Raw genomic sequence first — 12084 nt, forward strand, 5'->3', positions numbered from 1 at the left:
CTTCCAGAGTCTCGTGCAACCATGAAGGATTGGGCATAACCAGCACCTACTTCCAAAGCTCTGCGTTCCACGAAACTGTGCATTACTACACCTACTTCCGAAGCTCTAGCACACCATGAGGATTGTGCAAAACAAGACACCTACTTCCAGAACACTGCTTTCACGAAACTGTGCATTACTAGCAGCTACTCATCTGTGATGAACTCTGCACACGGTTTGTTCCCATGACTTGTGCAGGTGCCCCATGGGACTGCATTACCAGCACCTACTTCCAGAGCGTTTATCCCTGACACTAATTGTTCTCTCCAGAGTTCTGCTTCCATGAGAACTGCATTACCAGCATCTACTTCAACAGCTCTGTTCCCATGAGGATTGTGCATTACCAGCACCTACTTCCAGAGCACTGAGGACTGCATTACCAGCACCTACTTCCAGAGCTCTGCTTCCATGAGGATTGTGCATTACCAGCACCTACTTCCAGAGCTCTGCTCCCATGAGGATTGTGCATTACCAGCACCTACTTCCAGAGCTTCCATGAGAACTGTGCACCCAGTGCATTACCAGCACCTACTTCCAGAGCTCTGCACCCACGAGGACTGTGCATTACCAGCACCTACTTCCAGAGCTCTGCTTCCACGAGGACTGTGCATTACCAGCACCTACTTCCAGAGCTCTGCACCCACGAGGACTGCATTACCAGCACCTACTTCCAGAGCTCTGCTTCAACGAGGAATGTGCATTACCAGCATCAGCGAGCTCTGCACCCACGAGGACTGCATGATAAGCAACTACTTCCAGAATTCTGCACCGATGAGGACTGCATATCCAGCCCCTATTTTTAGAGATCAGCACCTACAAGGACTGTGCATTATCAGCACCTACTTCCACAGCTCTGCACCCACGAGGACTGCATTACCAGCATCTACTTCAAGAGCTCTGTTCCCATCAGGATTGTGCATTACCAGCACCTACTTCCAGACCACTGCTTCCACGAGCTCCATTACCAAAACTTACTTCCAGAGCTCTCCGCCGCAAGGATTGTGCATTACCAGCACCTACTTCCAGAGCTCTGCTTCCATTAGGATTGTGCAGTAACTGCACCTACTTTCAGTACGCTGCACCCACGAGAACTGTACATTAACAACACCTACTTCCACAGCTCTGCTCCCACAAGGATTGTGCATTACCAGCACCTACTTTCAAAGCTGTTTCCATGAGGACTGCATTACCAGCACCTACTTCCAGAGCTCTGCTTCAATGAGGACTGTGCATTACCAGCACCTACCTCCAGAGCTCTGCTTATATAAGGACTGTGCATTACCAGCACCTACTTCCAGAGCTCTGCACCCACGAGGACTGCATTACCAGCACCCACTTCCAAAGCACTGCTTCCACGAGGACTGTGCATTACCAGCACCTACTTCCACAGCTCTGCACCCACGAGGACTGCATTACCAGCATCTACTTCAAGAGCTCTGCTTCCCCAAGGACTGCATTACCAGCACCTACTTCTGCGCCCACAAGGATTGTGCATTACCAGCACCTACTTCCAGAACTGTGCTTTAATGAGGATTGTGCATTACCAGCACCTACTTCCAGAGATCTGCTCCCACAAAGATTGTGCATTACCAGCACCTACTTCCAGAGCTCTGCTTCAACCAGGACTGTGCATTAGGTTCTGAGAGACTGACAGTTACCTCTTCAGTTACAGTCAAGCAGAGGGAGCATTGAAGAGCAGAGTTGGGATGCACCACTAATAACTTGTCCTTATTGAAGCTCAAATAAAGTGATTCAATCCGAACCACAAGATCTCTGGAAGTAAGCCTATTAAAACAGATCCATTAACCTCAGTTAATTTTAGCCCAGCTTTCAAAATCGTTGGTGGCAGTACATTTAAACAGCACTGCAGCCCATCTGTTATGCATTCCTTAAAAAGATGGAACAAATGACATTAATAACAATTTTAATTAATACGAAAGATTATGGATTTTATTCATTCACTGACGCAGAGCACTGGTTGCTGGCTGTCTTAAAATTCAAATCCCTGGCCTCCTACACGGCCTACTGTGTCGTACATGGTTGTGTTACCATGTTTTGTATCAAGTCACAGCAGCTTTGTCCTTTACCTAAGCGGTATAGCACCCATAGCCTTACTAATTAGATTAGTGAAGCTGACAAAGTGAAGCTTGTCTGCTCAAACTGGGGCAATGAGTTCTGTTAGAAAACACACCTTACACATGATGTATTAACTAATCATAAATGAGCAAATAAAGAAAATGGTACTTATGATCTACTAGTGTATATACATCTATATGTGGAAGAGCTAATGGAACTCTGACAAACCCTTAACAGCGAATTGGTGGTTTCTCTCCTTGGGTAGCAGGTTTATTTCATTCCAGAGATTGTTTTCATTGCTGTAATATGGAAGAAATTACATTTAAATATTCGTTTAAATTCTGAGACTATTCAAACATGCAGCACTGTGTTCAACCTGCACATTATTCCTACCTATTTTTTGTTTTTAGTTCTACAAATACACACATATATGTAGTTGTGGGTCCTGCCAGGCCACACTGCTCTTCCCTTTCTGTGACAGCTTGCAGTATTTCCAGACATAAAGCTTTGTCTCACAGGCGAGAAGGTATTGAGATTGCATGGTTGATACAGCACCTGTTCCTGTTAAGAGGGTTAAAGCATTACACATTATGAAGAGGATGATCCTCATCTTTGAATTATCATTCCTCTTTTCTGATAACTCAGATCCAATTAGCAGCCTTATTCTATCTGCTGCTGTCAGTTTAGCAGTATGGGCACTAGTGATGACCTATGCTTTAATTCAGTCTTAAGCCTGGTGTATATGTTACCAGCTCTTTCAATCATAACTATTGTTGACAGTGAATTGTAAAATGTGCTTGATTATAAAAGGTCCCTTATTAAGTCTTTTCAATGCTTCACATTTTTTTGATGTGCAAGTGAGGTAGCAAAATTAAGAGAAGAGCACCTTAAAGAACAAAACCCAAAGAAGAGTTCATTCAGAAATAGAAAACTTTTTTTTTTTTTTTTTGGAAAAATGTTCTGTACTGTGTATCGTTATTTGCTTCATCGTAAATCATTTTTGTTCAGTTGTTTCTGCTGCCCGCCCCGAACCCACTGCTTTTGAACAGCCATAAAGCTATCCTAGAAAACTTGGCTGAAGCCATTCATTGGCTAAGCAGTCTGTAACAACCAGGAATGGACAGATACCTGTGGCTCCCGTTACTGGCACGTGGTGTGCAGAGTGAGGCATACAGTCAAGGAAGCACAGGTTCACGGACGTGCAAAGCTGCCAGTCTTCACTAGGGATGCCACAGGGAGGCACGGCCAGTAGAACCAGTTTCTCCTCACCACGTTACAGCACAACATGCTTGCCAGGTGCCTACAGGCTGACCTTTGTAATCCAGGCTCCTGGATTTAAAGAAGCAGTCAGCTTAGCAGTGTGGTCAGAGGAAGCCCTGACCTTCCTCCTGAGCTGTCATGGGGAGCTGCTGGGGTAAGGATTTCTATTACATGAGAGTAGATATTGAACTTCATACTGACTTGAACATGCTGATATTGAACTTCATGCTGACTCTCATCAAGATAAGCACCAACTAAGACCTAGCTTTGCAGAAAACTAATGTGATCCATCTGCATCTCCATCCATTTGCATTGTTTTCCATCTGATGATGTAGATATCCTTGTGTGGTGTTGATTGCTGAAGTGTAATGCTGGCTCCAGGGATCAACTAATTTTGCCTCCCCAGTCATCAGCACACACAACGGCTGTGATACTGGCTCCGGGGATCAACCCAGTGCGGTCTCCCCAGCGCATCAGCATGACAACCACCTGGATTGAGTCAAGTAGGGTACATCTCTGCAGTCTTCAAGTGGGCACCTTCCATCCTCTGTGTTTCGTTGACTAACCCAATCTAAACTGGGGAGAATAATGGGGGTAAGATGACTGGGCACTGTTTTTTTTTTTTTTTTTTTTTTTTTTTTTTTTTAACAAAATACCAAAAAAACTAAACTGTAAACAGAAAAGAAACAAAACTTTAATACCAATTTAATTTTTTTTAATTAAATAATTTTCAAGAGCCCTAATTTGAAAATGTACATACAAAATATAATGGCACCAACACCTTGAAATATAGTGAGCCACCAATGTTAATCATTTACTGTTACACAAAGCATGAGTTTGAAGCCAGAGCCCCATAAAGAATTTAGGGAGAGCAAGATCCATCAGCAATCATAAAACCTTTCCTATGATGTTCCTACATTCCTTAAAACTATAATCATTAATTTTTCTTTTTAGTAAAAAACATGGCAGAATGTTACATTTTAGCAGAGTTGATTGATTATTCTTGCATGAGAAACACATTACAATATTTGGAACTGATGGAGAAACAGACGCTAAAAAGTAGTTCAGAGACAGAGTTGGTGAAATGAAACAGTTGTATTACTGTGGGAATGGGTGGATACAGTTGGAAAGAGATTGTTTCTTCTAAACAGTGCAGTGCATCCAGTTCAAGCTCCCTCCTGCAGCAATGCAGGTACTTTGATTGAAATGAGTGCAAGTAAGATAAATGGAATTATTCACTTAGCTACAAGCACTTTAATGAGATACCCTTCAGCGAACACAGACAAGCTGGAATACCACAATGTGTTCCTAATCACCATATCATTCTGTTATTGCTTGCTTGAACAATCTCACTGCTTCAGTGACTTGAAATTGCTCGATGCATGGAATGCATTCTCTGTATAGCAGAAACAAAAGAATGTGCATTCCTCAAAGACAATGTTTCCTATTGCTTTTCAAAACCATGCACTTAAAAAGAAACAAACATGTTAAAGGCACAACTTCGATCATATACCTTTCCAATCACTTCAATTATACCCAGTATGTGTCTAGTGTGTCTAGATCATTATTTTCAGTGCTCTTTTCTCAAGAGAAGCATAATCGTTTAGCACAGGATTCAGTGCACAATACTTCACCAATAGGCTTCAGTGCACAGCGCAACAGTAGTGTGCTTCCCCAGAAAGGAGTAGTCTGGAGATTGTTGGAATAGTGAAGTATTGAAAACAATGATCTATGCAGAGACAACAGTATGGAATCCTACTGAGCACATCTATTAGGATAATAAACAGGAAGGAAATGGCATATTAGGAATAAGTGCCCTTCCACGCAGTTAAGGAAGGCTGAATCTGCTCTGACACTAGACTGCCAATTCGGCATCAAAGCTGTTCCACCAGGTTCTGAGAACACTACTGTATCTCTTCTAAGTGCTTCGGCACAGAAGTATCTGACTTCTGGTCTCCAGCGTAACTGCTGGAGTCAGTAGGAAGAGCTTCTGGTTTTCCATCCTTCTGCAAAGACAAAACACATTTCATTATTAGGGGTGTAGATACACTAATGTCACGATCAACCACGTGCTAGTTACTTACGATGCATACAAGTAACCATTTAAATAACATACTATTTTGTTAAAAGCTTTTTATTTTTCATTCAAGAAACACCTGGTGTTCAACTTCAATGAGCTTTTGGCTTCGTATCACAACACAAACCATACATAGCCCTCTATCACAATCTGAAATATCATGTAAAGAAAGCAACAGGATTCATCGATATGCAAATTTTTGTTTATTTATTTTCATAAAAATTTTAGGAGCCGGACGCTCCGTCTGTGACATTCTACTTTTGGGGAAAAGCAGCTGGGGATCCCTAACCAGCAAGGGGCGTGTCCCAGCGGAGCATCATGTGATAAAATGGGTCAGCTGACACACCCTGGGGCTGCTGCACAGCTAAGATCCACACTACATAGACAACAAACCTTTAAAAGCTCAAATCCTCCGCTCACCACATATGTATTTTACTATCATTCTGTTAGAACAGGGCTTAGTTTAGGGATTTTAAACCCCAGCCAGTGCAGAGTGTGTGTCAGCGAGACCTCCCTGAGTAACAGGAGTAGTACTTCACTTGTTGACGGCAACCTTTTATTTTCTGTACACTTGTTGTATAGTCGTCCGTCACATACCATTGTCAGCATAGTCACACAGTTATTGTGTGACTATTTTTTTGATTTGTAAATAATAAGTGATGCGTTACAACTGCAACCTTCTGTGTCCTCGCCGTCTGTCAGAGGATTACCCACACCCCGATTCATTATGGACTTCCATTTCACAACATGCATGTCAGTTTTTTTTTAGTTGGAGCTTATTTAAACACCCCTCACTAAGACACACCACACCCCTTCGTACAGCAGACTTACAATGAAGGCTAATAGAAAAACCTGGAATGGAACTGCAATGCAATGGGAGCAAACGATTCCCATTTCTGTGCAATAACTACATGGCGCATTGACTGTCCTTATATGATACATTTTTGTTCCTTCCTTTTTCTGTGCAACACATGCTGTACTATAAAAATATATTTACAGCCTAGCCTTTTTGTCACGGACATCACTCCACAGTCAAGCATTTTATGATCATTTTTACCATATTGTCTTTAAAGTGCTATAAAAAACATATACTGAGCATCAAAAGAAAGTTATCACTTACATTTGAGCATCAAAAGAAACGTATCACTTATTTGGATAAAATTCACTCATTCATGTGATCGAAAAATGACAAACTGTTTTACAGCAGGTGCAGTGACTTTTTTTCTAAAATAAATGTGTTCTAATAGTGATACGTTTATTTTGATCCTCGATATACATTTGAAACAGCAGAATGAAAAAAATGTAATTTTTTATTTCCAGACCTTTGCCAGAACACACTACTGTGAATGTTGGTCTGTGAGAGAGTGACAGCTGCAACGCTAATCACAGCCACTATCTTCAAAGCAAGCAGCCTGCCAATCAAGCTGTGTACATAAACAGAGGCAAGTGTGGCAGGGTCACAAGGGCTTGCCTGTCTCATTACGAAGTGTGGTGCAGTATAATGATGGAATGCTGTAGTTACATATCTATGATGCACAGTGCAAAATCAAGCATGGCTGATGGCAGCCACCCAAAGACCACTAGGGGAAACGAACATTGCCGCTGGAGGCTGCAAAGGGGTTAAAAGTGCATATAGATTATACAGAATGATGACAGAGATTCTACTTGTCATATAACCCAAGTGTCCACATACATACAGACTATGGAAGATCTGAGATTGATCCGTGACTAACTCTGGGGCGATGCCTCATGTTTTACCATCGATGCATCAATCTCCTCAAAAAAAAAAAAAAAAGTCACCAAAACATTGAGCTACTGATAATATACCAAATATCTACTAAACTACTGAAACTACTGTCTATAAAACTCAACTAAATGTCATCAGATAACACATAACTCTGCCAAAACAATGTCTTACCTTACTTTCACCTTGATGGTGCCAAGTGGTGGTAAAAGCATGAAAATAATCCACTGAGTAACTGAACAAGCAAATACAAGTAACGCATTAACATAACTTATTACAAAAAACAGCCCTGTACCTTAGTGTTAACGTCTTAGATTTTGTTTTTGTTAAGAAGCAGGATGACATCCACATTCTTTGCTTTTAAACAGGAACGCAGCTTGTTTGCACTCTGCCCAGCCTGGCTGAAAACCCGCTCGCTGGGGGCTGGCGCTGCTGGCATGCTTAACATGCTTCTGGCCAAACTGGCTGCTTCTAGAAAGAGACCTTGGTTGTTTTTCCACCATACATTTATGTGCAATGGTATAAAACTTATACAAATACAATTACCTTATGTTGTTCTGAACAGGGTGCAAATGTGTATAGAGAAAACTCAAGCAGGCAAAGGTGTCAAAAGTAACACCAAAAATGAAAATCAAATGATACAATGGATCAATGCATCACTCCAGCCTTATACAGAAGTATTACAGAAATCTTTATGTCACATAGTTTGTATAGTTATATAGTTTGTATTGTATCACATTAAAATTATCTATACTGTGTACTTATTTTTTTATAACTTATATTATAAACTTTGTCTAGGATGCTGTGTGAGATACAAGCTGGTTTTCACAACCACTCAAGGTCACAATCGTGTCCATTTGTGGGATATAAGAATCTCCTGGCCTGGCATCAGCTATCCTGTAAGTCTTACTCTGTGTTTGAGGTAGGAGAGGTAGGTGTCCCATCCCAGTGTGATCACATTCACATAGATCACACGGAGGTTGGCAGGTAGGAAATAGAAATTAATCATCTGCGCAGGAGGCCATACACACCAGTCAGCCTGCAAAGAGAAAATAAATAGTTCAAGAGAGTTATTTGTATAATATTACAAAATAAAATCATTGTTAGTGTTCCTGCATAGATCACTATTAGCCAGGCTAACTAACCACTACTCCTTTTTGAAGCAAGGTGGGACATCTTATTACTGTAATGCTGTCCACTGAAGCCTGTGCTACGCCGACATACTTCCCCACCTCACTTGAGAAAATCAGCCTTAATCTGGCTTCTGAAAAGACTCCTATAAGCTGAATGGGTTTGAAATGAACCATGTGTGCAGGCAGCAGTCATTTCTGTCCCTTCGTTAACTACATTTCCAGTTTCAGAGGTGCAGACATTACAAATGCACCACATCAAGTGGTCACGTAAAGCTCACTTCAGAATTCAAAGAGTTAGCCAGCCTACTGAATAATAATAATCCAAGCAGAGACAACAGAGAAAACAGAAACGAATTCAGATTAGAGGAAGTATCCTTAATGCTTAGCCCTAATTACAAGTACTTTGATACATGAAATTTCAGTGCTGTATAAACCACCTCTGTGATAACATGCACTGACACAATTCACTTTAACGCAATTCAATGCACTAAATTCAACAAGTACACTCGCCACTGCTTAGAGCGGGTGTGTTTGTGTTAACGTGATTCACCTGCAGTAAGCGATGGACGTTATAAACTCCCACACAATAACCTGACGATGTCCCCCAATCACCAGCACAGTAATCAAAACAAGCAAGCGTGTATGCGGTTAAATCTTTATTAAGACACTCATTACATTAATAATAAAGATGTGTTAAAACCTATAAATGTAATAAAATTTAAGTCCAAGAAAGCATTGCAAGTGCAGAAATGTACAGAACAGGTAGGCTACAATTCTGCAAATTGTTTCCAGTGAAGAACTCTTATACGTATCTGGACGTTCTATTTTTGAAAGTATGGATGGCAAATTTTGTAAGCCTTTTGTATTTAAATCTATGTGAATGGTACGTAACGAGATCCAAACAGCTGAGTTTGCCCGAAATATATGGTGTGCTTAACACTGTATAAACAATGCCTTTGTTATTGAAATCAATGGGAGAGGCAAATACCAAATGTTATTTGTCCAAAATAAAAGGCAGCCCACTATAACCCTCGACAGTGTAAGTTGTGGATACTGTAAGTAACATCTTCACCACACAGTATCAATAAATAACAATATGTGTAACAGTGTACATCCCCCCACTGTCACACTTAACACTGCAGCTGCAACTCGGTTCTTAAGCACGTCAGTCTACTACGACTGAACATTCTCTTTATTCCAGGATTCAAATGTTTTTGTTCGGAAATAATTTTAATCGTTTTCCTGTACTGTAAACAGATAACCTGGCTTGTTACAGTTAGGGCAGTTTTTTTTTTACCTTGTAAAATTCCCAAAACTTGCTCATAAATTCCTCCCAGCCTTCCTTCATAGTATGTCCTTCCAAAACTCCCATTCCTAAAAAAACAACACATGAATATATCAGCATGGCAGAACTGTGAGTTCTATTAGTGGTCCTGCAACAATAATAACAAAATGGAAAAATTGATTGAACATTTTTAGACATCAACTAGTTTGGGCTGCCAGTTGCATTTTACCCAGTTTGATGCTGAGTAGCTTAGCTTAAATTCAGTTTTTTAAAGTTAAAGTTTGTTCAGAATGTAAACTGTTTTTATTAACTATTGACTCTTGGTTCACTTTAAACCCCCAAAACAATAAATGCATAATGGACCTATTATTTACAAAAGCATCAAGTGACATGTCTTAAGAGTGGAATTAACCATTTTCTAAAAGAGTAAAGAATGGTCACATGTCCACTAAACAATACACTGCTTACCCACAAAGTACCATCCGCCCAGGGTAGGAGAGGCAACAAGCTGATCGATAAGCACCTTCTTAGTGGCTGTCTTCAGAGTCCTCCCCACATACACTCTGTCCAGCCACATGTACCAATAGTGCATGAAAGGGCCCATGGAACATCCTATAGCAAGCATACGCCCTGTTGCAAACACAAAACAGGATGGAATTAAAAGATGCAGAGTTTTCATCTGAGGAAGCTGAAAGCCAGCAAGGCGTCTAAGAGCTCTGCAGATTTCTGAAGCTTACAGATGTACTTGAGCGTACTGGATAAGCAGTTACGTCACACACAATGCAGCTAGTGTTACATTTCAAAAGGGTCATTCCACCTCAGATGGACCCCGGACTCTTATGCTATTGCATATGGAAGTACCTGTAAGGTACCTGAAAGTTATCACCTTCTCTCTAGTTACTGCAGATCATTAACTGCAGCAAACCCTATATATGCAATGTCAGTGTCACGGGGTAAATGGGTACCGAGGTACACGTTATTGCGTTATTGGACTGTGTTCTATATTTGCCCTCATCACATTAAGATGTAGTCAACTTGGTGTGGCATGTCCCAAAAGAACACAACTGTGGCAAATCAATCACAGGGATTATTCACAAAGTGACAGAAGGACATATGTGCTACTGAAAGTTCTATATTGGTCTAATAAAAAAAGAAAATAACTTTGTTCAGGCATTTTTTTTCCACTTGTTGACTTTATTGTTCTTCGTCTGCTTTCAAATGTACACTGCGGTATAATGCATACCTGGCATGTACCCGTGTTAAACATACCCGTTCTGGTCCAGTCCCACTTCGTGCCTGGATTCTTCCTCCTCTCCCGTGCCTGCTGAATCGTATCTCCCACAGCCAGCATTGTACCGCAGCTCACCGTGTTGGTGACGAGGAGAAACTTACCATTGAAAAGCGGCTTCCAATATCCAGACAAACGGACCAGGAACTCTCTACCCCGCTGGGGGAGCATGATTCACACTCGCAGTTTAAAAAAAAAAAAGTATCTATGGTACATTCACTACACATCCAGTACAAACTCGTCTCACGTATTATTGCAAATAAGTCGGAGTAAAGATTGCATTTACTCTTACTAATTTCCAAACGGGCCTACGTAGTGTAAATTTATAACATGCTAATGGTACAATCACTACTGTGTTACTAAAAAAACAAAACAAAAACACATTACAAATCAAACTACTAAGCCTAATGCAACATCCAACCAGCTGGAAAACGACACAAACGATATTCCCGTATCAACTTAACTAGTCTTAATAGAATTTAGCAGTTTCTATAACCTAGCTTACTTTCCAAGTCCTAATTAAAAATAGCTCGTTTCATAATAGAGGCATGCTATCTCTTTACGTCATTATCACAGAATACAGTTTCCATTCACCTTAGTGACTGCAATAATTTCTAACGAGCGGTAGTTTGCTTTCAGGCACCTCTCACGTGTTCTGGTGCACGGTTACTGACAGAGGAAGCATCCAATCGGCATGTGCGTCAATGACTACTTACACGGTGGGTTCTCGTAGCACAGATTTCCGCAGTTGTGCACAGAATCCCGTTCTGGGAGGGATGCTGTACGTGACGCCACGAAGCTGCACCCTCAAATACGTGCAGCTCTTAGCACAGCCCAGCGCAGCTTTGACAAGTTGCTGCGGGAGGCTGGCTGCGGCGGTGAACCGTGAGACGATGCAGAGATCACGAATGACGTGTTCTTTATTGGCATGACTATATTACAAGTACAGTACTGCCAGACAAATCTGTGATACAACAAATAAACATTACTAAACATTAAACATCTGAGCTGAACAGAACAGCCCCTTCCCCAAGAACAATACAACTGCCCCCCACCCACTGACAGTAACACAGGTCATCTGTTGTTGCAGGGTGTCTACACACCGGTTGCATTCACGGTGCTTTTCGCCGGCTGCAAAAATAAATAATAAAATAAAATAATAATAACAAAATATACATATAA

General features: G+C 41.1%; 1 protein-coding gene across 5 annotated transcripts; it reads right to left on the reverse strand.

Annotated features, from left to right (window-relative positions):
• Nucleotides 1–4075: 4075 nt before the first annotated feature.
• Nucleotides 4076–11721, reverse strand: mpv17l2 (MPV17 mitochondrial inner membrane protein like 2). 5 transcript variants are annotated; one of them, XR_005947574.1, is made up of 6 exons: nucleotides 10884–11684; nucleotides 10083–10244; nucleotides 9627–9703; nucleotides 8107–8235; nucleotides 7150–7667; nucleotides 5294–5381 (listed from the first exon to the last, which is right to left on the reverse strand). XR_005947574.1 is itself a non-coding variant. In XM_041229929.1 (5 exons), the coding sequence occupies exons 1-5, from the start codon at nucleotides 11071–11073 to the stop codon at nucleotides 5280–5282; spliced, it is 537 nt and encodes a 178-aa protein (XP_041085863.1). In that variant the 5' UTR covers nucleotides 11074–11721; the 3' UTR covers nucleotides 4076–5279. The 5 variants fall into 5 exon arrangements, 3 of the variants coding, with proteins under 3 accessions (XP_041085863.1, XP_041085860.1, XP_041085861.1); XR_005947575.1 differs by having other exon boundaries at nucleotides 5297–5381; nucleotides 7492–7667; XM_041229929.1 differs by lacking the exon at nucleotides 7150–7667 and having other exon boundaries at nucleotides 4076–5381; nucleotides 11007–11721.
• Between the last annotated feature and the right edge of the window lie 363 nt (nucleotides 11722–12084).

Source organism: Polyodon spathula, chromosome 26, assembly GCF_017654505.1.
Source record: "Polyodon spathula isolate WHYD16114869_AA chromosome 26, ASM1765450v1, whole genome shotgun sequence".
Taxonomy (NCBI): Eukaryota; Metazoa; Chordata; class Actinopteri; order Acipenseriformes; family Polyodontidae; genus Polyodon; species Polyodon spathula.